A 27,274-nucleotide genomic window follows, 5' to 3' on the forward strand; every position below is an offset into this window, starting at 1 on the left:
CAGGCCCCGGGTGCGCCTGGCTGAGGTTGCCCAGGGCTAGAGCGTGGCTCACAGGCGTCGGTGGTTCTCCGGCACGTGCCCTTGGACTGTATGTCGAAGCTGGAGTCCTTCCCGGTCAGTCCGGCGTTTGCTAGGCCCTGGAACGTGGGCTGGGGCGGAGCGCAGAGACCAGTCCCGGCGCCCCTCCCCACGGGGAGATGGCGGGAATCGCTGTTGAGTGCTGAAAGATTCTAGTTCTAGAAATCCTAGAGACCCGGATTCTTAAGTTTACTTAATTCAAAAGCCTTTATTGAGCGCCAAGTAGTACCGTGGAAAAGGCAACAGAGCCCCATAACTCCCAGAACCTAACAGTGGGGGCAGTGTCGGTGTGATAGTGAGAGCACGCGGGCGTCCTGGCCCAGCCCGGGAGAGGAGGAGCTGAACTCGGGAATGCCGGGGGAAACGGGGCCCAAGGACAGAGGAGTGGGCCAGGGAAAGGGCGGTTGTAGGGAGCGGAAATGGTCCCGGACGGAAGTCCGGCGATGAGGGTGGGGTATAGGACTCCTGCCCCTGCAGTGGGACTTGATGCGGGAGTCTACAGATGAGGTGGAGAGGTAACCCCGGGCTCTGAGCAGCGATGTTCATTGTTCAGACTTCATCCTGAAGGAATCGGGGAGCCACTGGGAGGTTTTTAATTGGGGAGTATCTGGATAATAACATTTATTGAGTGCATCCAGTGGTTCCAGACTTTTCTACTGGTTGCATGTAGGGAAAAGAAGAGAATGTTTACTCCCCGGAGGTTCTAGGAGGCATATTCTGAACAGCCTTAACCTCCCCGGAGAAAAGTTTTATTGAAATCTCGTTTTATGTTAAATATTTATGCAAGTTTTGAATTACATGCCTCCACAATATATCCTTATTTGGGTATAAAATGTTTTCTCAAACTCTCAAGTTACACTAATGCTTTAGGACGTTGCATCATATCTGATTTTTGCAGTCCTGGACACATCCATCATGTGCCCTTCCCTCTGTCCCTTCTCCCCCACACATACATAACCCTGACTTTCTATGTGTGAAACACTGTTCACAGTACATGCCTTATTTTCTTTAATCTTTCTATCAACCATTAGAGGCAGGTGTTATCCTTCATATTTCAGCAGTGAAGAAACTGAGGTTCAGAGCTTAAGAAAATTGCTCAAGTTCGCATAGCTAGTGAATTGAGGCACATACAACTCCTTGGTTCTTGCCCTTCACCACTGCATTTCCGGGAATGGATTTGCAGCTGGAAATAGAAGATTCAACGCAGAGAGGACATTTAAAAAGTTGTTGAACTGGACTAGATGAAAAGTGATGATTCTAAAACTAAGTTTTAGTAATGATGAAGAGAAGTGAGTGGATTCAAGACTAAAGGAGGTAGGACTGGCATTTGGCAACTGAACGGATGGGAGGAAGGAGTGGGAGAGCCTGCTGGGTACATGTGGATTGATGGTGCTGCCATTCACTCCTATGGATCTTAGGAAAAAGAGCAACTTTGAGGATTGTTAATTAGGACTTGTTGGATGGAGTTCCCCCTTGGATATTCAAGGGGAGATGTCCTCTGAAGTATCTTGAAGAGTTCCTCTTAGGATGAGAGAGAATTTGCCTCAACTTTGTACCAATATCAATTGTTTGTCTCTTCTAAGGTATATCCTATATAACTTGTTCAAACTGGGAGATGGTGGGCCGTGGACTCAAGATAAACCAGGAATATGGACTATCTTTGAAGCCTTTACAGTTCTTCTGGGGGTGATACAAATATTTTACAATTACTTTTTTTTTATTTTGAAAAACAATTTTTTGTGTGCTATCGAATAACTTCTTTTCCTTTTATTGAGACATAATTGACATATAACATACTAGTTTCAGGTGTACAACAATGATTTGATATTTGTATATGTTGAGAAATGATCATCATGATAGGTCTAGTTAATGTCTGGCAATATACATAGCTAATTTTTTTTTTCTTGTAATGAGAACTTTGAAGAACTATTCTTAACAACTTTCAAATATGTGATACAGTATTATTAACTCTAGTTACTATGCTTTTGACCCCCTTCACCCATTTCTCCCTCCCATCCTCCTACTCTGGCAGTCACCAATCTGTTCTCTGTATCTATGAGTTTAGATGCAAAATAGTAATCTCAGTTCTCCTAATAGTGCTCTATTTGAGTCAATGCAATTCTAGTCAGAATCCCAAAAGGTGGGATTTTATTTTGATGGGAAATAACAGACATCAACAGGTTCACAGTTTGTTGTGGGTAATGGTAATCGTATGAGTTCCAAAACTATTCAGTGATTATTGTAGTATTGAGTAAATGAGTAAATGTAATGTTGATGTTTAGAAAATCAGGGTTCTCAAATGGGAGAAAAGAACTATGAATGTGGAATGGGATGAGAGGAAGAACACTGTGGCATTGATTTGGAATTGAAGATCATCATGAATTCATGATTTAAAAAATGTATACATTTTTGCCCTGGCTGGTGTGGTTCAGTTGGCGACCGCTGCTCCAAAGGTTTCCTTAAACCAGCAGTCGCCAACTTTTCGGACCTCACGGACCACCAGTGGTCCACGGACCACCAGTTGGTGACCGCTGGGTTAGAGCATTGTCCTGTGGACCAGAAGGTCACAGGTCCAGTTACCTGTACCTATGTTGCAAGTTCGATTTCTGGTCAGGGCGCATAAGGGAGGCAACCAATCGATGTATTTCTCTCACATCAGTGTTTCTCTCTCTCTCTCTCTCTCTCTCTCTCTCTCTCTCTCCCCCTCTCCCTCTCCCTCTCATCCTCTCCCTCCTCTCTCCCTCCCTCCCTCCCTCTCTCCCTCCCTCCCTTTTCCTCTCTAATATCAGTTTTTAAAAATCTAATTTTTAAAAATATATGCCCTGGCCGGTGTGCCTCAGTTGGAGCATTGTCCCATGCACCTAGAGGTTGCTGGTTCGATTCCCAGTCAGGGCACATGCCCAGATTGTGGGCTCAATCTCCAGTAGGAGGTGTGCAGGAGACAGCCAATCAATGTTTCTCTCTTTCTTTCCATCTCCCTCTCTTTCTAAAAATCAATTAAAAATTTTTTAAATAAAAAAATGTACATTTTTTAGCACTGCGATTCTTTTTTTTTAAAATATATTTTTATTGATTTCAGAGAGGAAGGGAGAGGGAGGGAGAGAGAGAGAAACATCAATGATGGGAGAGAATCACTGATCGGCTGCCTCCTGCACGCCCCACACTGGGGATGGAGCCCATAACCCGGGCATGTGCCCTGACCGGGAATCGAACCCTGACCTCCTGGTTCATAGGTCGACGCTCAACCACTGAGCCACACCATCTGGGCACTGCAGTTCTTTTTGTCCTTTGAATATATCCTGCTGAAGAACTAGAGTCAGAGTACTCTGTGTCTTAGCAAGGTAGTTTATTTTTGTTTGTATTTAAATTTAAATTTCAATATTTAAATTTCTGACTTAATTTCAATTTCAATATATAAACCATTAACATGGTTCAAAGCCAAAAGTAAAAGCACATGGGCAAGTTTGTGACTTCTCAGTGCCTGAATTTGCTAGTCTGGGTAAGATTGCGTAGAAGTTTCAATAAAGTGATAAAGGCTGCAGAGAACTTAGCATGGCACAGAACGTATACAGCATCCAATAAATGGGAGCTGTTCTGGCTTTTCTCCTTCCAGCCACTTCTCTTGCTTTTCCTGTGACCCCAGGCCATACATTATGGGGTAGAAGTAGTCAAGGCCTACAGTGAGGCTAACTGAAGAAGTATATTTTGAGTTCTGGGGCTTACTATGGGTTTATTTAGTTTTTATATTTATACCTTATATGCAGAGATGACTGACTTGGAGTGGGAACAGAGCTTGGGAAATGGGAGGAGCAAAGGAGCTGTAAGCTATGAGCTGTGAGGAAATTCAGGGAGCATCTTTGCCCCCTAAAAGGAATGCACCTAAGAAAGAACAACACTTAGAAGGACAACACTGGGCAATCTAGCATATCCCTGGCAGCTTTGGGAGATGGACCAGCAGCAGGGATTAGCAGGCTTATATTGAAAAGGAGAAAATCAAGGCTTCGGGGGGTAATGTGATACATTTAGTCTTCCAGCCTAGATCTCGAGACTGTAGGCAGAGGAGAAAGATTGAGACTTTATCTTGCCTCCCTAACCCACATATTGAGGAGAAACCTGGGACCAGAGCAGGGAAGACACTTGGCCAAAGTCACACAACGAATTTGAGGCAGAATGAGGACCACCACCTGAGCCTACTGACTGTCAGTCCCAGGCTCCACGATCACATTTCATAGGGACCTAGCTAGGACAGAGATGTCTTCCCTCCACCCACCATCCGTCCCAAGGTAAGATTCTATTAAGTTTTTCCCATAGATTCCATAGATCAGGGGTCCTCAAACTTTTTAAACAGGGGGCCAATTCACTGTCCCTCAGACCGTTGGAGGGCTGGACTATAGTTTAAAAAAAAAACTATGAACAAATTCCTATGCACACTGCACATATCTTATTTTGAAGTAAAAAAACAAAACGGGAACAAATACAATATTTGTATTTGCATGTGGCCCGCGGGCCGTAGTTTGAGGACCCCTGCCATAGATTCTCCACAGATTCGTGGTAATTACCTATTTATATCTCCCAGGTTCTTTCCCCCTTTCCGTCTGCTTCTCAGTTTAAAGGAGATGGCTCCCCCATGTCCATTGTCACATAGGGCTTGACACATAGGAAGTGCTCAGTAAACATTTGCCCTGTAAAGATACAAGTGAATACAGCAACTTGGCAACATGGCAACATTCCTGTAAGGATACAGATGAGCACACACCCTCAGACTCAGCAAGACCCCAGAGAAATGTTCACATCTATGTTCACCAGGAGATGTGTACAAGGAGGTTCAAAGAGGTACTCTTCATTATAATAAAACTAGAGGCCCAGCGCACGAAATTCGTGTGCGGGTACAGCCCCTAGGCCTGGCCTGTGATCAGGGCCATCTCCCTGGCTGCCAGCAGCCAGCCACGCCCCCTCCCACCCCCGGTTCCCTGTTTGCCATTGGGCGATCGGAGCCTGCTGTGGGGGGGGGGGGGGTTGGGGGGGGGGGGGGGGGGCGGGAACGAGAGGTGGTCAGTGTGCCTCATAGTGGCTGGTCAAGGGGTCGTTCTGCCGTTTGGTCAATTTGTATATTACTCTTTTATATATATAGATGTGCAAGATATTCATGATCAGGAGGACAAATAAAGTATATATCCATACAATGAAATTCTATACACAGTAGTGAAAGTGAATGAACAGTTGCTACATGTGTTAACATGGAGACATTTTCCAAACATGATGTGGACTGGTAAGGCAAATCACTAAGAGTAGAAAGAATAACATTAATACAAAGCTTTCAACAGATCAAAATCAAGAGAGTAGTTTACTTGGTGAGAGGAATAAGGGAAATTAGTTCAAAGAAAGGTACACAGAGGGCTCCAACTCCATCTGTGATGTTTTATTTCTAAAGTTGAATGATGGGTAATGGAGGTGGTTGTATTATCCTTGATACTTTTTTGTATGTCTGAAATATTTCATTATTTTTATTTTTAACCAATACCTTATACTCCACTGTGTTTAGGATATAGCTTACAATAAATTTTAAAGAGAAAATATGCAAAAGGAACTTGTATATTACTAAGTAAGGACAGTATTTCCTGACATACTGTTATGGGTCAAGTCATACAGTAGCTTGTACATACTGTTAGGTCCTTGGCCATATATGTCATTTCAGGGTATAATAGTGGAGGTGAGTGATTAGAACATTGTCATCACATAGAACCAAAGATGAAAAAGATGTTGCCAATGAATTAGGGCTCCCATACACCCGTTCTTCAGAGTGCATTATTCTCATATTTAGATCTAAAATAAATGAATAAATTGTTAAGCCAAAGAGTTATTTTAAGAAATCTGAAAGTAAATAGTAACTTCTTAATTCCCCCTTTTCCCTTTCTAGTTTTAATTAAAGATTTTTTAAATAACTAAGCGTTATGAAAGTTTTATGAGTCAAATTTTGGATTTTGATTTTAAAAAACACATTTTTCCCCCCAAAAGAAACAGCTTAACACTAAGCTGTATCTTTCTGGATATGAATGATATTTTTGAAGACTTCCCCAGTTTTTAATTGTCCATTGTTTCCTAAACTGTATTTTTAATTTCATTTGCTCTCTCCTAGGGAATGAAGGATGGCAGCACGCCGTGCATTAAAAGCTGTTTTGGTAGATCTCAATGGCACACTTCACATTGAAGATGCAGCTGTGCCAGGCGCACAGGAAGCTCTTAAAAGGCAAGCTATCCTCCAGGTTCAGCTGACAAATATGTTTGTAAGTGCCATTTTACCAAGGCAGATCATTAGCTGAATGGATGACCTTAAGATGGCATTTCACCAGCTTACCATATATACAAAAACTGCCTTGGGTTTAGCTAGAAGATGTATGCATTGTAATATCTTCCAAACATTGTTCTCTAAGCCTTTATTAGGTTTGGCCTTTGATCTATTCTTTTTGTTCTTTGTGTGCATGTTTTTTTCTAAGTAATGTAAATTCGTGAATGAAAACTCAAGATTCTAAAATATAAATTAAATAGCATTGGAAAAATCACAAATGAAGGAATCACAAAGTGAAACACACACATGCACAAAGGCATAGTGCTGCCCACTCCCCTTTCACCTAAGATCTCGCATTAAGTGTGCAGCAGCTCAAATAAAATTTAATTGAGGGACTTGAAATTTTAGAATTATTTCTATCAGTGAAATTTAATGCCTTTGAAGGTTAGCGACTGTTCTATATTTCTGATGTACCAACCACAGTACTTAACATGTCTAGATACAAACGGGGAAACGTAGTAAAAGCTTGTTAAAGCAAACTGAACATGTCCCGGCCAGTGTGTTCAGTGGTTGAGTGTAGACCCAGGAACCAAGAGGTCACTGAACCCGGTTGGGGCGCATGCCTGGATTGCATACTCGATCCCCAGTAGAGGGCGTGCAGGAGGCAGCCAATGGATGAGGTTTCTCATTGATGTTTCTGTCTCTTTATTCCTTTCCCTTCCTCTCTCTCAAAATCAATAAAAACATACATTTTTTAAAAAGTAAACTGAATGTGAATGTTTGCTTCTGAGTGTCCTGAAAAAAAAAATCATCAGTACAATAGTACTACTAATTGGTATTAAATACCTTCATATTAAAATTATTTAGAGAAGTTTTCAAAGTCAGCAATACTTAGCATGTGGTGCTTATTATTTTCCCACCTTAAAATAGTCACAGTGTACTGTTATTCAGAAAATCTAGTGACTAGTATCACAACACCCGGTATAAGGGCCAAAAATTGACACAGATCGTGCTTGTATTCTCTCAAGGAGCTTACCTTCCATTTGGGGAATCAACAAATATAAAAAGACTTATGTATCTGGTAGGCATCATTTGGAAGCTACCAGTTTAGTTAGGAGTCATGATGTTCATATTATAGGTGGACAACATGTTGTTTAACCATTTGTACGCCATAAGCATCTATAGACGCAAGTGGCAGACCTTTTTTAATTAAATTCAAAATATCGTGGCCATTAACTGGTTAAAGCCAAAAGAAAATCAGATTCACAGTTGGACTTTCTCTTGACTCCTTGACACTGTCTCTTAATTAGGCTTTCTCTGGGAAAGGAGCTTTTACTGCTTTAAAGATAAGCTTTTTACTTTGTATTGAAGAAAAATCTTTTTATTTTTGGTGAGCAATGAATGACACCACTAAGTAGCTCTGTAACTATGAGCCTGCCATTCTGGAGGGCCAGGAGCCTGTGACATACACATCCAGAGACATCACTATACTGTTATGGCTGATTTTGGTTTCTATAGAAACAAACAGGCTAAGGGAAGTTGAGGGACCAGTAAAAAGAAAAGTTTTTTTTTAAATCCTCATTAAAAATGATATGGTTATTTCAGTACTTCTACTTGTTCATTTTTAGGATAATAGTTACGTTGAAATAATCAGTTTCTTTTGAGAGATAAACCACTAAGTTTAATGTGTTTTTAAGAAAAGCTACCACACAGATATTATAGAGGCAATCATGATTACAGTGAACTATTTAATCTTACAAATTTAGTTAATGTTCTTTGGGTGAATACTTAAAAATCTCTGTTTCTGTTTTATTTGCTTGCTTGTTTTCAATTGCGTTTAGTGCTTTTCCACCTTGTATTCATTTGGGGCAGGCAAAAAATAAAAAGCAATAGGGTATTAATATAAAATTTTAATTGTAGCTAAATTAAAATTATTTTTAGATTTTGGATTAAAACACTTTAGGACCAAGAAAATAATTTTCAATTTCAAATAAAGCTAGACTGTCATGAATTCTTTCTCTGATACCTGATTACCAGTTTAGGTTCCGAAAACAGATCACAGAATCAAAACAATTCTATATGTAAGTAGTTCAAGGGAAAAACACATTTTATTTAAAAAGAAAAAAAAAGATTTTCTTTGATAGATTGTCCAGATAGATTCTGTTTATAGATTTGGTAGCACATCTTCTGATTGTCTAAGAAGGAAAAACAACATCTTGAGGTGTCCTCTGTTCTCTAGTATAGGACATCAAGTCCTGTACCAGGACATAGGTTGGAGTCTTTGTCTCAGCTCTACTGCTACCCAGCAGTATGAAGCCGAGCGAGTCACTTAGCTCCCCTAGGCCTCAGTTTTCTCCTCTTTATAAGAAGAGAGGGTTGCGCCCTAAGCAGTTTGGCTCAGTGGATAGAGTGTCTGCCTGTGGACTGAAGGGTCCCAGGTTCGTTTCTGTCAAGGGCGTGTACCTTGGTTGCAGGCACATCCCCAGTAGGGGGTGTGAAGGAGGCAGCTGATTGATGTTTCTCTCTCATCGATGTTTCTAACTCTCTATCCCTCTCCCTTCCTCTCTGTAAAAAAATCAATAAAATATATTTTTAAAAAAGAAGAGAGGGTTGCATAAGTAGATAATCTTTAAGGTAACTTTTACCTCTCATATTCTGTGAGTATAGTGGTTACTAAGCTTTGTGTTTGTTTGTTTTTTTCACTTATTTGCTAAATCCCTGCAGTAGAATTCAGTTGAAGTACAGAAGTCCTCAAAAAGGTAGACACAGCTTTTATAACTTATTTTGTAGCCTTTGGCAATAAAGTGGTCCAGATGGTGTGGATAATACGTAAGCAGTTCTGGGTAGATAACAAAAAGATTATTGGTAATAAAAATATTTACTTGGTGACTTAGCCTTCATTTTATGACTGTTGGCAAGTGCTACCAATTTAGGAGATCTTAAGGGCTAGAATGTAAAAGCTGCCTGTTGACATCTGAATTTTACTTTTCCAGGTTACGTGGTACTTCTGTAATGGTTAGGTTTGTGACCAATACAACCAAAGAGAGCAAGAGAGACTTACTGGAAAGGTTGAAAAAGTTGGAGTTTGATATCTCTGAAGATGAGATATTTACTTCTCTGACTGCAGCCAGAAATTTAGTAGAGCAGAAACAAGTCCGGCCTATGCTGCTAGTTGACGATCGGGCACTACCTGATTTCAAAGGTAGGGGAAATTGCAAAGATTTAAAAATTGGTTCTTCATATCTTCTTATAAATCATTCTTAAACTGAATATTTAGATGTATTCAGATTTCCTCCTATTATTATTGAAAGGGTCAACAGATCTCTTGAATCCAAATTGGTGTTTCTCAAACCTGTTCTGACTGCACTCCACAGTAAGTGAAACACATTACATAGTAACCTAGTACATATATGTGTGTGTTATATATATGCTAAACAATACTTTTACTGTATGAGAAGTACTCTGTTTTCTGTTTGGTTTACTTAATTGTTTATTTGATTTTGATGCTGCTTAGAGCTCTCCAAATTAGTTTTGTAATCTAATGGATCTTGACCCACAGCTTGAAAAAGCGCAGGTCAAAATTACTTTGAGTATTATAATCCTTGATCCAAGAGCTACTATGTTAATTTGATTAAATGAGATAATCCATAATCGCCTTATTTAAAAATAGGTGTCATTCTGTATAGTATGAAATTTTAGCAGTGATTATGAAATATTTCAATCAAACTTTTCTCTTTGGGAAAATTAATAAACTCTGGAAAAATATCCTATTTTTATGAAACTTTGCCACATTGCTTTGTTTTGTAAGTGATACTCAGCGTGAAATGACACAATATAGAAAAATGGGTATAAAACCATGTGATGGCTGTACAAACAATGATCTACATGCATCTACAGTGTATTTGTGTCTCTGGGTTAGCTGAAGTACTATAAAACAATATTTTAATCAGGTTTTTCTGTTTTGACTTTATTTGAAGGAGGTTAAGATTCTAGTTGTATTGGCAGTGAGCTGCAGTTGGGATACATAAGCAGAGTCCCTGATAAGGAAGAAATCTTTGTCAGTCAGTCCAGGACAATACTTACAACATGCTTATATACATGAAAATACCCAAAGTAGATGGATTTTTGAAAGGCAAGAAATTTTTTTTTTACCTTTTTAAATCGACTTTATATAATGCACATAGAACATAATTTTAAAAGTCTATATAGTTCAGTGAGGTTTGATACATTTGTATAGTTTTATAACCACAACAACAATCATGATATAGACCATTTCTATCACTTGTAAAAGTTCCCTCATGTTGAATATTACCACAGAATGAACACAGCTGTATTTTTTAACTCTCCTAGATATCAGAACTCCAGAATGAGTCTGATGGGAATAAAACCAAAGTATAGTCAGAGCTGGCTTCTCTGTAGGCTCCCGAGGAAAATCCTTGCTAGCCTCTTACATCTTCTCGAGGCTCTTGGTATTTCTCACCTTGTGGACATGTTACTCCAATCTTTTGTTGTCACGTTGGTTCTCCTCTTCCTGTCACTCCTCCTGTGGAAAGGCAAGAAATTTTTCTGCTGTTATTGAATATCTTTTTAGTGGTAGATGGAGATAATAGAAGGAACACAAAAAACTTTAACTCTAACTATAGCTAACAATTTGGTTTTTTTCCTTCAGCAAACTTTAACCAATTACTCAATACTCATGGATGCTGGTAAGGAGGAAATGGGAAAGCTGGATATCTACTCTTTCTATTTCTTTCCCTTACATTTTGGTGGAATTGATATGAAAAATGCTTTAAGGCAAGCAGTAAGAGAGGCAAATAGGAATTGGCATATGGGTAATCTACAGAACCGTCTGACTTTTAGTAACTGTGTTGGTGAATATACTTGTCTGGTCAGGTACCAAGGCCTTAAAATATGCTTATATTATGGAGTAATATTTGTGACACTAAAAGTAGATGAGACATTATGTAGAAAATAGCAGAATCTACAGTGCATTCCATGTTTATCATGAATATGTTAACCTCAACTGTCAATTAGAGTGTCTAATTTCCCTTGCCTCTTAGATTTTCATTTCCTCATCAGTTGCTATTGATCTGATAGCTCATAGGGAATTCATGGCTGTTCTTGTTGATTGTAATCAGTAAAGCTTTTTGAAGTTAGAAATTACTTGTTTGAGAACATCAGGTTACAAGTTTCAACTCAGATTCTAGTTACTAAGTAGCTGTCAAACCATGCAAAAGAAATATGCAAAAATACTAGGAGAACTTTTTCTTTCTTTAAATATCTCTTTCACTATTGCCAAAGTACACAGGGCAGGATAATCTCTTAAGCTTCAGATTATTGCTACTATATCAATTTGTACTTTATTTACTAAAACTCTTTATTATAAAATGTAACATTACTTTTAATTGCATTTTTCAACAATCATATTTTTTTTCATTCCCAGGAATACAAACAAGTGATCCTAATGCTGTGGTCATAGGATTGGCACCAGAACATTTTCATTATCAAACTCTGAATCAAGCATTCCGGTGAGTCTCTAGCTATTTAGCTATTTATTTTTCATCTGATCAAATACTTCCTTCTTTCCCTTCTTGAGTCTTTGTCATGTAAGGTTATACATGTTTTACTTTCTAGCCACCTAGATTATACATGAGGACGCACATCTTCAAAATCACTTCAAGATCAACATCAAATATTATTTATTACTATCCTGCTTAGTTTAAAAAAATTATCAATATGTTAAAATGTGATGATCTTGGTTTGTTTGTTTTTTATAGACTCAGTATTCTGGAGCAGAAATCCATAATAAAATTGCATCTGTTAAAGCTAGCAGTTTTATCTTTTATCATCACTCCAATGATTCTCCACTGACTATGCTAATTTCTGACAGAAAACAGCATCAAGGCTAATGCCCCCAAAAACAGTAAACGGGACTCTTCTTCCAGTGTGAATCCATGCTATGGGAAAAAAATCTACACAGTTGACCATACTTTCAAAGAAATTATTCTATGAGTGATAATGGTAGTCTGACCTGGAATAGTAGGGATTCAGGTCGTATCAACATGACTTGATGAGTGATTGAGGTTAGGAAGTGAAGGACAGTGAGGCAGGGAGGATATCATATTTCTCACCTGGGCACCTGTGATGGAGAACACTCCCTGTGTGGGGTCCAGGAGGCGATCAGTTCAGGTTAGGGCTGTTTGGCATGTGGGACATCTAAATGGAGATGTTCCAATGGATGTTGGTTGAAATTGGGGAAACACAACTACCACATATAATGTTATAAATCTTCAGTTATGTGTGCATTTCACTTTTATGAACTTTCGCTGCTGCTTACAAAGGGAAGACTGCATACTGGTTCTCATACTTCTTAAGATAAACTGGATCAGAATTTACCTACAAATCTGCTCTAGAGTGAGATTGTGACTTTTTCCCTTGGATTTTTCTCATCTTTCATCTTATGTTGTCTTATACTGCTTGTCAAACCATTAAACAGTATAATTTGTCTTTGAATTTATGACAAGTAGCTCAAAATATTACATAGGGATACATTGTAATAGCTTAAAAAATTTTTTTTAGTGGGTTGATAAATTTTTGGTATTTAACTTCAAGAATGCTATAAAAACATCATTTTCTTACAGTTAAAAGATCTACAAGAATCATTCTAACTTATATTTGATGTAGAATTCATTTCTTGATGTATATGTCTTAGAATCACTACAACGCTCACACATCTGGGCACATTATTTACTGTTTAATCTTAAAAATGGCTGTCCTCGTGTACAATCTGTGTGGCCAGAAATAGCACCTTTTTCCCTGTGTGCATTTTAGAGCCTCAGTTAATGGAAACTACGGCTACTTAATGCACTTAGTCATTGTGATAGTCTAGCCTTTGTTTAAAAGTAACATACTCGCTTTTTATAGTTGCTCAGTATCCGCTACTGTAGTTATTATCTGGAGGTCCACTGCTGGGCCACATGCGTGAAGATATATGTGGGGGTATGTGGTGTTAAAATTTCTTTTGCTTCACCTACTTCAGTTATTCTGCTGTGGCTTCTTGGGGTTGGGGTGGGGGCAATATTATATCACCTGCTCCTTAAGTAAGGTTTACAACTATACCAAAATTGGTTTTCATTTGAAATAGAGAACCTACTTCCTAATTTACTCCTACTATCTTTTATTCATTTCTTTAACCACAGAATTCAAGGAGAAGGTATTGATTGATTTTAGCTGGTAATTTGGGAAGGACATATTTAATAGGTCTCTGCCTTAGATGAATGCTGGACTCAGGGTAATAAAAATGTATGTTGACATAATACTGACTTTATAATTGCTCGGATGCTGTCTAATTAGTACACTTCCCTAACCATATTGATTTTTTTAAACACTACACTTTGAAGCATTACAGTGCACTTATGGGTCAACTCTAATTTCACAAATGCACTTAACAGCTGGGTGGAGAGTTAACACAAGGATTTTAGGTCTTGCCCTTCTTTGCATATTGATGTCTCCACAGAGACTGTGCCTTCCAACCAGTGACTACAGCTGTTTGGATTGTAAGTGGCAAATACAGACATCTCAAATGAACCACCGATTAGTTAAATTACTGTTCAGGTTGATAATGAGAATAAACATTGGATTTTAAACCCCATGGCATAGCTGCCTTGAACACCAGCTTCAGGGGCATATTGCCCTCAGGTGGATGCATTAGCCTTCCACATTACACTGCCTCTTATTTACTATTTCAAATGGGTAGGCCCCCAAAAATGCATAGTACAATCTGGCTACAAATATGTCCTAAATGTTTGAATGAATTGAGAACACTGCATACTAGAGATTGATTTTAGAAAAGAAATAGACGTGATTTGAGGGGTTGGATTCTAGAAAACATTTAAATCCTCAGAGCCATTGGTGTCTTTTTTCCTTTTACCTACTACTAAAATATACAAGGGATAATATAACAAACATCCTTAGGCCTATCAAGCAGTTCCAGAAATACAAATTATTGACATATTTGATATCCCTCCTCAATTTTATCACCCAAGACCCAAAAGTAATCAGGATTCTGAATTGTGTTTATCATTTACATGCATTTTTTAAATACCAGGTAGGTATTTCTAGACAGTATATGGTGTTATTTTGCATGTTTTATACTTTACTTATTGATTTGCTTTCTTCCCTAGTAATACTGTATGATTCATCAATATGAATATCTATAGCTCTTGTGTATTCATTTTCACAGTTTTGGTACTAGCTTGTAGCAAGGTCTTTTTCATCTTCTGACCTGAGTTAGAAGCCCAAAGCTTGAGCATTTTTGTAATGGACCAATTATAACTAAATTTAATGATCTCTATTAGGAGGAAGGCTACCTGGACAAGCAGATCACTTAATAATTTAATTTGAACTTAGCATTAACAAGATTAAAAAAAATATCGCAGCACAGAAGTAATATGTCTTCATTGTGGAAAATTGTATATGCTCAAAAGAAAATAAACAAAATTATCTGTAATCCTTCCACCTAGCTAGTTTGTTTCCATGCACATATCTATTTAGGCAAAAATGAGAATCTATATATACTGTATATGTATATTATGTGGTAATTTGCTTTTTAAAAACCCAACAATAGGTTGTGCATGTTTTTCCACATTCTTAAATATTCTTCTAAAACATGTTTGATTCCCACAGAATATTCCACTCTCAGAAGTGCAATTAGTTGAATAGCCATATGTTTCTTATTGTTGGTTATTTCCAGGTTTTTGAAGTTAACTTAAAAAAAAAAAAAACCTTTTGAGAACGTTAGTTAAGCAATATTTATGTTTGTTCCTTAAATTTTTTTCAGAACTATAGTTGTTGGATCAAAGGAATTTTGAGGAAAGACTGCATGGAATAGCTTAACCTAGGAAAAGTTCAAGTTTTTAAAATAAATTAAGAGCAACTGCTCTCCAGCTTCTAGAGGAGCTTATTTAAAATGTTATTCTAGCCCCAGCCAGTTTGTCTCAGTGAATAGGGCAATGGTCCGAGGACCAAAAGGTCCCGGGTTCTATTCTGGTCAAGGGCACGCAGGCCCATGCAGGAGGCGACTAATCAGTATGTCTGTTTCACACCCATGTTTCTCTCTGCCTCTCCCCCTCCCTTTCACTCTCTCTAAAAAGCAATGGAAAAATATCCTCGGGTAAGGATTAACCAAAAAAAAAAAAAAGTTATTCTATCAGAAAATAAATAACATCACAACTTTCATATTTAAATGCAAGAGGTGAAAGGCTGCTTAAGAGCAATGTTTTGAAGATTCAAAATGACTTAATTTTGAAGTTAATGATTTCTTCCTATAATTATTACAAGATGTGAGAATCCTCGAAAAGTCTTAGAGATGTGCAGAAATTAAATTTTTTGTTTTTCAGGAAGAGATTCTTATCACCATAAATGGTTCCTGTGGAATATTAGATTGCTTTTCTTTTCCCATCTCCTCAAGAAAAAAATTAAAAGTTAATTGCTCCAATATATTCAATTCCTTAGAAAGGGAAGAAGAGAAAGGGAGAAAAAAGGTCAACAACTACGACTTCAATTATTACTGCATTTGTACAGTAACTTCTGAATCTTTTCTAAGTATTTAGAGCCCTGAGCATGAGGAATTCCAGAACAGTGTGACAGCAGGACTCACATTAGAAATATTTCTGTGAGCTTTGTCCATTTTGAAAGTGCTGACTGCTGCTTTGCAGTTTTTTAATTCAAGTCCAGACCATGAGAAATTGTTTAAGAATTAAGAACTTGAGTTGTTTAAAGTATTCCATTAGTATATGCAAGAGAACCACTTTATGCCTATTTGAAATCCACAGAATACAGAATTGAGTTTAATATCTGTCACTAACTGCTCTTATTTTTTCATATGGGGATATTGTTATACAATCAAGGCAACTTTTGCTACTCTAAATAAAACTTGCAGTTAAAAAAGCCACAAAAATATATTGGTACTTTTTAATTAATATGTAACATACACATAAAGTACACAAATTGTCAGTATACAATTCAATAGCATTTTACACATAGGTATGCCTGTGTAACCCTCTGATCAAGATCTAGAACATTTCCAGCACCCTAGGAGGCTTCCTACCTTGTAGTACACTCTTTCCTTAAGGTAGCACTACTGACTCCTGTCAGGATTGCCAGTTCTTGGTCTTCATATGAATTAAATCATACAATTGTATAATTTTTTGTCTGTTGTTGAGATTTATCCAAGTTGTTGCGGATAGCAGTACTTTCTTGTTGTTTTGTTTCTTTATTTTTGTTGTGTAGTAGCCTATTGTATTGTGTAGTAGACTGTCCCACAATTTATTGTTCATTTGGATGGTTTCCAGTTTGGGCTGTTATGAATAAAGCTGCTATGAATGTTCTTCAACATGTTTTTTTGTGGGATATATGTGCTCATTTCTCTTAGGTCTGTAGAGTAGTGAAATTACTGGGTAATAAGTACTTGTTTAGCTTTAGTAAATATTGCTAAACAATTTTCTAAAGTCATTATAGCAAGTCATATATTCCCACTGGCTATGAGTGTGAGTTTCAGTTGTTCCAAATTCCCACCAATCTCTGACCAGTCTATGAAATTGCAGTTATTCTGTTTGGTGTGTATAGTATCTTACTGGGTTTTAGTTTGTGTTTCCCTGATGAGTAATGTTCTTGAAACATTTTCATGTACTTATTGACCAGTGGATAACTTCTTTGCAGTGTGCCCATTCAAATCTTTTACCATTTCTGATTGGGTTGTATTTTTCTTACTGATTTGTGTATATGGTGGAACTCATTATATATACATGTTTTTGGTTGGATATACATATATATATTGCAGATATCTCATCCCTGCCTTTTTGTGCTCTTAATAGTATGAGAATATGATGTTCTTAATTTTGATAGAGTCCAATGTGTCAAAATGGCAGTAGTGCTAAGGTTGAAAAACCCTGATAGTTCAGTCCCTTCATTAATAAGAAACCTAGGCCCACATGAAGTGATTTGCTGTTACCTATTTTAAGAAGTGTGGACACTACATTCTGGACCAGAAAATACTGTGGGGCTGGGTGGAGGCAGTACTATGCATTGTGGGATGTTTAGCAGCATCCCTGGCTTCCACTCACTAGATGCGAGTAGCACCCCTCTTTCCCCAGTGTGACAACCAGAAAAGTCTTCAGGCGCTGCCAAATGTCCCTGGGGAGCAAAACTGCCCCAGGTTGAGAACCACTGGACTAGATGTTTGCCTGAGGTGTTTATATTGTGGCCCTGCCCTCACTAGGATTTTTCAGTTTGTTCCATTGCGCACACGGAAATCACAGCCAGAGTTTTTTGCATCAGGCCTTTGTGCCCTTTTTTCCTTGCTTCTTGCACTTCGGTGGGTTTATAGTTAGATATAGACAAAAAATTATCAGAATATCTCCTTCTGATACATTATTTCTGGTGTCAAAAACAGCCAACACTTTGCTGCCCTGTCTGGTAGGTATAAAAACACTCCCAAGTATTGGGGTGTCTATTTTTGATATTTCAAAAAATGTTTAACTATAAAAGATCTTCTAATCTGTGTCCTAGAAAATGTTTACCTTTCAGTCTGTCCTGAATATGGTTGGCTCTTGAAAGACTCGGTAAAGCTTATGCTGTGCAGAGGATGACAGAAGCAGGAACCACTTCCCTGAGAGATGCCTATCTTTTCCAGCCTCGTGTAGTCCAGTTTCCACTTAGAGACATGTAGAGGAGCCCATAGTCTCAGCCCTTTCAGGGAAGGCACTAAAGCACTGCCTGGGAATTGAGTACACACATCAATCAGGCTGATAAGTCTTATCCCCAGTTAATACATAATAAAATATTAACAAAGCCAAATCAAATGAGTTTTTAGTTTAGCTATGTAAGTGGAAAGCAATTTTGAGGTCTGTTGCATAAAGAATTCCAGTTCCGTGGTAGAGTAGCAAATAAATGGGATTGGGGGTGGGTGACAAGAAGGGAGATAGATAAATCACCCATTATTATCTCATTGCTATCAGCTGTGGTTCTTTAAGGCCAGCATAGTGGCTTTTTCAGGTTTCCTAACAGCTGGATTTTAAGGTCTGCTTTAAGAAGTAAACTTGTATTAATATTAGTGAATAAATTTGAAGGATCTGTCCTGTGCTGTGAGCAATTTGTAGTAACTAACAGAAAGGCCCTGTAATAGTCCAGTATTGGTTTTTACTTAATAAAATATTTAATCATAAATGTCTGAATTCTGCATCTCCCACAGGAAGGCATTTCCATGCCCACCGACAAAAATAATTTAGCACTTTCATAGCTGAGCGCTTAATTACTCATAATTGTGAGGGGTAAGATGTGATGAATTCTTCCTCGATGGACATACTAAATATTTTAACTAAGTAGATGGCTTAAAGTAAATTAAGCTTTGTGAGATCATTCATTACATTGGTTAAAAGCAGTTTAAGTGTATCATATCCTGCATTCCATTAGATGATAATATTCATGTGACTCTCTTGCTGTGAGACTACAGGCTGCACTGTTGGGATGGATGGCAGATATTTTTTGGATGGGGGTTGGGTGGTGAGTATTAAGAAGTTGTTGGTGGGGGTTCTTGGATTTGTTTTACGTTTTGCCTAAGTCACTAATGAGGATTCTTAACTATATGTAGAGTTTGGTTATCAAATTAATGGTAAAATGCTTTGTGCCCTTTAGTTGGTATGAGAATAATTATCCTAATATCAGGGCAACAAAAGAGATTTGGCAGTAAAGGCTCTCCCTTAAACCTTGTTGGTGTGTTCTTCAGGGAAGATGGCCTGATTTGCAAAGTAATGTCAGAAGCAGTCAAAAGGTAGAATGAAGACGTAAAGGTACAAGCAGAAAGCGTTTGTAAAATGCTCTATTAAATTCCTGAATTAGAAAGAAACTTACATGTTGGAGTAGAGGAAACAGGAAGTCAGGTATTTGGAGTTAGCTGAATGTGTCACTGCAGCAACAGTTGTGATACTGGAAAGGGCTCAAGAGCCTCCTGCTTACCATTAGGGAAGGTTGAAACAACTTGTCTCATTAAGTTAAGCTTCTTCCCTTGAGTGTCTTATTTAGCTTTACTTCTCTTAATTCTCTTTCCCTGGTGATTCCGGTAAAGTGTCTGAAACCTCTAAAGGTAAAAGGTTGAAGCAATCCCAAATTTAATAATCTATCACCTTTCTTCAGTGTATTTGAATTTAATTCCCAGCAGTTCTTAGAGAATTCATTAGAAGATAGCAAGTCATTAAAAGTTAATAAGAAACTCTTTGTTTCTGTGCATGTGAATACTGTAAAACCACTTTGTAAGTCTGACATTCTTTTCCGGTCATAAAGGCCTTGCTTTTAGCCAATCTCCATTTTCTCTATCTCTTTAGGTTACTCCTGGATGGGGCACCTCTGATAGCAATCCACAAAGCCAGGTATTACAAGAGGAAAGATGGCTTAGCCCTGGGGCCCGGACCATTTGTGACTGCTTTGGAGTATGCCACAGATACCAAAGCCACAGTAGTAGGAAAACCAGAGAAAACATTCTTTTTGGAAGCACTGCGGGGCACTGGCTGTGAACCTGAGGAGGCCGTCATGATAGGAGACGTAAGTAGAAGAGCCCCGGAAATGCCCTGAGCTCACCTGCCATCCTGGGCTGAGCCAGCTTGGAAGCACTGCTTCACACCCAAGCAGACTCTGCTGCTGATGACATCAGATGGAGAGAAATGGCTGCCTCTAAGTCAGGCTTCAGGTAGATGTGTAGTGGTATTCTTCTAAAGAACTGAAATTTTGATGATTTCTGACATTCTCTATAGTATGATGAGATATATATAATTCAAAAGACCATTAAATGCAAGTCATTCAAATGCTTGATATGTCTTTTTAAAGAAACCTTTACAGAAATTTAGATTTTTCTAATATTACTTATGCAGGGAACAACCTATACCTAAAGAATTCTACCATTATTGATTTTTTTCTTAGTAAATGCTATATGGAAGAACTTCCCAATGTGTCACAAATAGCTACAGGCATTGGTTGCCTCAGCCCTTTGAGTGGCAGGTCTGGGCATTTGGAGGCTCTGGCCGTGAGCACCTTGTCAGTTTACTCTAGGGTCCTGGGGAAACATCCACGTGTGCCATGAGGGAGAAAGAGCTAGAAAGCACACTGCCTTGTGTTAAATAGGTGGCAGTGATTACTAGTATATTTTAGTTATAAAGAATAACGTGTTAGGCTGGAAGGGGCATCAAGATTGTCTGGTCCGAATCTCTCCATTTTTGACTGGGAAACTGAAGCCTGGAGCCGGAAGTCTGCACGCCTCCATTCCTGCAGCTAATTAGTGGCACAGCTGGAAGTAAAACTTGAGGCTCTGGACCCTGCCAAGACAAACTGGAGATCCCTTGCTTTTGTAACTTGTGATGGTGCAAGTGTTTCACGGTTCTCCTGACACCTCTTCCACTTTGGGATGTGTTCACCTCACACTGAATAGGATAGTCATTGAACTTGGTATTGTTTTCAGAAGCCATCTTTTCAGTCACATCTATAGTCAAGTCTGTATCTGACTTTCCTAGGCAGATATGTGTTTGAAAGGTGGTTATCAGAGTCTTTTATCCTGGGAGATACTGGTTTGGGGACAGTGGGAGGCAGGAAAGGCATGCAATAGCAGCTTCATGCAGGGTCCTTGGTTAGCCCAGAGAGGCGCGGTTTCTTCCCTCCCTTTCTTTGTCCACTTTTCCCCACCTCCCTTCTTCTTTCTCTTCCTCTCCCCCATCTTCACTGCTTCAACAGGGAAAGTTTAGATGCAACAGAAAAGGTTTTAAGTCAGACTTTGAATGAAGATTTTGACATTCTAGGACTCATTTCCAAGGGCTGTTGTTGAATAATATTAATGACTTTAATGGAAAAATATTTTCTTCAGGCATGATCTGAATGAATCCTGCTTATAGATATGTGATAGCAGGATTGATTTTCTTGATGTTTCTCCCAGCCCTTGGATTTTATTACCTTGTGTTTATCATCACAATCAACCAAGCATATTCATCCCCATCTTGAGTAAGAATTGGAAAGAGGACCTCCTTTTCTAACTGATCTGTTTTCCCAAGTGTGAAGTGAATGTCAGACAGTCCCATGGTCTAAGCATACTGAATTGACTTGATTGCAGCTGTTAGGGACAATCAGATGGAAAGTAAGGATAATATATTACATGGGTGGCAGAAAAGCTTTCTTCTGAGTCTAGTTCATTCACTGTTTGCAGTTGGATCATCCACCTTAAAAGCTGCCAAATGGATAGGATGCTTTTTCCATGATCTGTTTTAAGAGGAGATCGATGCACACACGTGGCAACATTGAAGAACTGTGACTGTGCTCTCTGTGTTTGGTACTAGAATGACTGCTCTGTTGTACACCTTCCACCTCTGTGACACTTCCCTTTCCAAATGGTGTGCTGCCTCAGACTGTTACATGTGAATTTACCTATTTTTACATCTTTCTGTCTTTCATTTAAAAAACAAACATGGGGTTACAGTTGGCCATCCCAGCCTAATAAGTCAAATCAATTGGTTGGTAGGGTTTTATTGGCAAGTAAATTGAAGACCCTGTACTAAATGCTTTCTTTGTGCTTTCTAGGATTGCAGGGATGATGTTGGTGGGGCTCAGGATGTTGGCATGCTGGGCATCTTAGTAAAAACTGGTATGTATCTTCTGTATAAGCCTTCTCTAAAACAGGATGGTGGAATACAGAGTTGCTTAAAGGAAAGTTCTTATAGAAATGGCAAAGCCAAATCATTGGACACTGTAATTCTCTTTCTGCCACAAAGCAAAAATAAAATGGTCTTAGGATTACAGGGAAAAAACATGGGAGGGCCCATGCTGTGCAATACTAGATCAGGAAGCCTATTCACTTATCCATCCAGAAAAGCACAGACTGCCACAGTGAGTGGGTCAGGCAGGAGTGATGATGGCCTGCTTCATTCACTCAGCCAACATTATTGAGCACCAACTGTATGCCTGACACAATGGGAGGTGCTAGAGTTATCACACATATGTAAGCCACTGTGTCAATTTGTACTTTTTAGAAAGCCCACTTGCTGGCCAGTGTATGCAGAAGCATTCTGCGAGCCCTTATCAACATGGCCAAGAAACTTGCCTTTCACATATTTGCCCTTAGACCATGGGGTGCAGGGATTAGGTGATAGAGGAATAGTTAGTCATTAACTTACCTATGAGACCAAGTAGAAACCTTGCAAAGGAGTTAATCCTTAAAGGGATTTAAGCTTGAGAAAAAACTAGCAGTAGTTTGCTGCGTACTGTGGACAGGTACCTTGAAGATGCTAAGGTGAGTGAGGTATATGTTCATTACCTTTGTACATTTGCTGCCGGCTCCTCTTCTGTAGGAATTCACAGTCAGTAGGATAAGAAGCATCTTCACCACTGCAGTGCAAAGGTGTGGAACGGGGTTTTTAGGCTTTGTGTTTGCTGGGCAAAGCCTCTTAAAGAGATAATTGTAGAAAACAAGGAATTGTAGAAAATGGTGGGTTTGGTGTTGGGGAAGCTGCATTTAGGCAGAGAATACTGGAAAATGCAGAAAAATGAATTGCAGAGACCACAGAAAAAGGAATGGAGAGCAAGGAGAAGTCCAGAGGCAGCCAGGGTGGCTACAGGGCAGTTGGCCTCTTCCTCAAGACCTCAGCTGAAGCAGTGTTTTGCAATTCTTCTCTCCCTTTTATTTTATTTTATTATTTTTTTAATCTTTATTGTTGAAAGTATTACAGATGTCTCCCTTTTTCCTGATTTACCCCCTCTACCCTGGGCCCTCCTCCCCCAGGCCTTCACTGCTCTATTGTCTATGTCCATGGGTTATGCATACTAGTATATGCATGTAAGTTCTTTAGTTAATATCTTCCCAACCCTTCTTCCTCCCTCCCTCCCTTCTTTCCTTCCATTCTTTTTAAAAAAGTTTTATTGATTTCAGAGAGGAAGGAAGAGGGAGAGATAAAAACATCAATGATGAGACAGAATCATTGATCAGCTTCCTCGTGCACTGGGGATGGAGCCTGCAACCCAGGCATGTGCCCTGACCAGGAATTGAACCGTGACCTCCTGGTTCATAGGTTGAAGCTCAACCACTGAGCCACACCTGCTGGGCTCTCCTTCCATTCTTAAAAATTAATTGTGGCCCTAGCTGGTTTGGCTCACTGGATAGAGCGTTGGCCTGCGGACTGAAGGGTCCCAGGTTCGATTCGTTGTTTCTGACTATCCCTCTCCCTTCCTCTCTGTAAAAAATCAATAAAATATATTTTTAAAAATATTAATTGTGGAATGCTCACAATGTGCTAGTCATTATGTCAGGTGCTGAGGGTACATTGGGGAATGTAATAGGTCTAGTGCCTACTCTCAGAGAGTTTAATAATCTCAGGTGTGAGTCAGACATTAAACAAATATATAAATAACTAGAGGCCCAATGCACGAAATTCATGCTTGCTGGTACCAGCTTCCCTCTAGCACCCGGGACTCAGGCTTCCCTCGCAGCCCTGGCTTTGTCCGTAATGTTGTCCGGAAGGACATCCAGTCTAATGAGTATATTATGCTTTTATTATTAGTAGCACCCGGGACTCAGGCTTCCCTTGCAGCCCTGGCTTTGTCCGTAATGTTGTCCGGAAGGGCATCCAGTCTAATGAGTATATTATGCTTTTATTATTATAGACTGGAGGCCCAGGGCTGACTGGCGGGCGGGATGGGGGGAACCATATGAGGTTGGCTGTGGGAGTGCACTGACCACCAGGGGGCAGCTCCTGTGTTGAGCATCTGCCCCCTGGTGTTCAGTGCGCATCATAGCTACCAGCCGGTCATCCAGTTGTGTGGTCGTTCAGTCAAAACGGCTGCTTAAGCTTTTATATATGTAGATTATAAATTGTTTTAAATACCGTGGAGGCAAAAAAACAGGGCACTAAGAGAGAATAACCAGGAGGGGATCTAATTTGGATGGAATATGGAATCTGACTTGAAGTATGAGGGTGATAATCGGGTGAGAAGAATGTTCCAGGCAGAGAATAGCAGGTGTGACAGTCCTCCAAAGAGCCAGGTCCAGTCTAGGACTGCAGCCTTGTGACAAGTGCACATGCCAGGGTGACAGGGCTGCTGGGGCCCGTGTCAGAGGCCTGCTAGGCAACAATAGAGATTTGGGGCTCTTTCCGAAGGGCTGGGGGACCCAGTAAGAGTGTTTAAAGAGAGACCACAAGTCATCTGATTTTCATTAGTGAAAGCTCTCTGTGACCACTGCGTGCAATGGGGCCTCTGCTGTGTTGAGGCCCAGAGTCTGGGGAGAGTTGGGCAGTGTCCTGCCCCTTGAGCCCCTCCATGCACACGGTCTGGCCTGGACCTATGAGCATCCATCACTCTTCCCTTCCCCACCCCCAGGCGCTCTCATGTGCCAGGCGCATAGGGCTCCTGCTTGGCAGCAGTCACCCTCGGGAGCTGATAGGGCCTCTGCCCTGTGGGGTCTGGGCTTCCATTTAAAAGCATTGATTTACTCACCATTTCTGTCCTCAGGGCTTGTGGGGGTAGAAAATAATTTCATCAGCTGTGGAGTTCTGAAGGGACCCTTAGCTGTCAGGTGACCTAGTACCTCTGATTGTGAATGGCTAGAGGTAGGCCTGGAAAATGCTGAATGTGATATTTCTTTGAATTGCCTCATTGCATCCTGAAGCCTCAGTAAAAGGTGCTTTGGTAGATATGGACCCTGATTCTCGAGTAATTGGAAGGGTGGTTCTGCAGTGGCCTAGGTGTCCACAGGCTGTGATCACTGGCAGTCTAGCAGTAGCCTTCGTTCACTATCTTTACTTCCATTTCAGGAAAATACCGAGCAGCAGATGAAGAAAAAATTAGTCCACCTCCTTACTTAACGTGTGAGAGTTTCCCTCATGCTGTGGACCACATTCTGCAGCATCTACTGTGAACCATTGTGTGAATCAGAAGCAACTTGAAATGCAGCTTTTCATCGTCTGGAATGAATTCCTTACCAACTCAGCGCCAGCACAGGCAGACACAGCCCCCAGCTCTGAGATGTGTAACCCTCTTGTATTGTGCACTAATTAGAAAGAAAGGTATTGAATTACAGCTAGCCACTAAGCCTTGCTTATCTCTTTTGTTGTATTTTGTAAAAGAAGATGAGACCTGAAGAAAAGGAAAGCTGAGATTTTATGCCATGCCTTTTAAAATATTCATCAGATTAGGCAGGGCTGGGAGGGAGAAGCTACTGCAGGGAGTCGAGTTCTCGGCTGTCTCCTCACTGCTAAATTGGGAGGGTGGGTTCAGATTGTGAATGAAGTTGAAAGATGCATTACGCTATAGTTTTAATATTCAGTTCAGCTGTGAAACCCATCAAAAGTGCCAAGTGGAGTACAAGTCAGAAGAAGCAAAATAAATTGTCCTTTAGCCCAAGTGATTGAATGAATTTGCTTTAACGGATGTTGAAAACTAGATTATCTGCAGTATTATTCCCAGCACGGATGACTTCTTTTTCTCTTCATTAGCCAAAGATGACTAATTTAAATTTAGAACCTGATTTTAATTTAAAATAATATTTCCATTAATAACCTATTCATTGCAGATACCTATTATAGTGTGTAACAGTTGTTTTGGAAATTTTATGTAAAATTAAAACTATCAGTATTTTACAGATGTTTTAATTAGACATTGTTATTAACAGGAACAGTGCAGAAACTAAAATCAAGCCTTTAATGTCTTATAGACCATGCATTTTTGAAGTTAGTGTCCACGAGGGTCCTATTTACTGTACATTTGCAAGATTTCATTATTTTTGCCTCTGACACTATGGGAAAAATCTTTTAGAAGCTATTGGGACAGATTCAGGCTTTTATGTACTTGGTTACTACAGCTGTAAAATGAAATCTCGTCTGGTAGCATGGATTATTCTTCTCATGTTAAACCCACCAAAATGAAGGGGACTAAGTAGGTAATGATTTTCCTAGTGCATTTGCATACTGTGATAATCCTGGGCCTTTGCAATTGTTTTACAGGACTCTTGGGCATTGAATTATTAGCATGTAATTGTACATCATTGTAGTGTTCACCTTATTGAAGCACACACTGATGTTAATGAGCTTTGGGTTTTGATTCTTGTTTAGATATCAGCTTGGTCTTAGATGGGAGGGAGCAAAGCTAAATAAATGGCAGCTCCTCTCCTCGTCTCCTTTTGGTAGTTTGGTGATCACTCTTCTTGTTTTTGCAGATGCCCCAACTTGGTACCTAAACATCCTAGAGATAGATGTGACAGGACCACAACCCTAGATTGAAAGATGAGTGAGTGGCAGAGAGCATAGATTTGGGAGCCTAACCAGCACATAACTAGTTCTATAATCCTGGGCAAGTGATCTAGCCTGGCATGCCTCCTTTCCCTTATCTGTAAAAATGGAGATAACGATCATGTCTACCACATAGGCTTGTTGTGAGGGTTAAATTCATGTTCATACATTAAATACTTAGAACAGAATCAAGCAAATGCTAGATATTGGTGGTGGTGGTGGTGGTGGTGGTGATGTAGCAGTATCCACAATGTTTAACAATGTGGAAAGGGTTGGTGGAATTCCTCTCTATAGTTCCTTCAATGGGGAAAGTCTTCCTGCGAGTTTAAAAAAAAAGAAAGAAAGATGTTCTGTTAGATTTCAGCTCCCTCGGAGCACAGCCACACTCAGAGAAGCTCAGCGTGCAGGTAGAGTGCTGGTTGGTGCCTGGTGCAGGGGCTGCATTAAACTTTGGCCTATCATCTGGGCGCCTGGATCAGTGATTGTTTGCTAGTTGCTCTGTGTTACGTGCCAGACTAGGAAATAAGCATGTAAGGAAAGGAGTTAGCCTGGAGGACCCTTACTCATGGGGGAGCTGAGGGGAACACACAGACATAAATAC

General features: G+C 39.6%; 1 protein-coding gene across 6 annotated transcripts in view; it reads left to right on the top strand.

Annotated features, from left to right (window-relative positions):
* The window catches only part of HDHD2 (haloacid dehalogenase-like hydrolase domain containing 2), a 27,541-nt gene extending 532 nt beyond the window's left edge, over positions 1 to 27,009 (top strand). The window contains exons 1-8 of one of the 6 annotated variants that reach the window (XM_014539262.1): positions 3,571 to 4,361; positions 4,655 to 4,911; positions 6,215 to 6,325; positions 9,358 to 9,566; positions 11,808 to 11,892; positions 19,744 to 19,960; positions 21,977 to 22,040; positions 25,201 to 27,009. In XM_014539262.1, coding sequence (XP_014394748.1) covers positions 6,225 to 6,325; positions 9,358 to 9,566; positions 11,808 to 11,892; positions 19,744 to 19,960; positions 21,977 to 22,040; positions 25,201 to 25,304 — 780 coding nt within the window. In that variant the 5' untranslated portion in view covers positions 3,571 to 4,361; positions 4,655 to 4,911; positions 6,215 to 6,224 and the 3' untranslated portion in view covers positions 25,305 to 27,009. Of the gene's footprint in view, positions 1 to 6; positions 115 to 3,570; positions 4,362 to 4,654; positions 4,912 to 6,214; positions 6,363 to 9,357; positions 9,567 to 11,807; positions 11,893 to 19,743; positions 19,961 to 21,976; positions 22,041 to 25,200 lie in introns of those variants that run through there. The other 5 variants (XM_005865731.2, XM_014539261.1, XM_014539263.1 and 2 more) reach the window with 5 other exon arrangements.
* The last annotated feature ends 265 nt before the right edge of the window (positions 27,010 to 27,274 follow it).

The sequence above is a fragment of the Myotis brandtii genome, unplaced genomic scaffold (assembly GCF_000412655.1).
Source record: "Myotis brandtii unplaced genomic scaffold, ASM41265v1 scaffold212, whole genome shotgun sequence".
Classification (NCBI taxonomy): domain Eukaryota; kingdom Metazoa; phylum Chordata; class Mammalia; order Chiroptera; family Vespertilionidae; genus Myotis; species Myotis brandtii.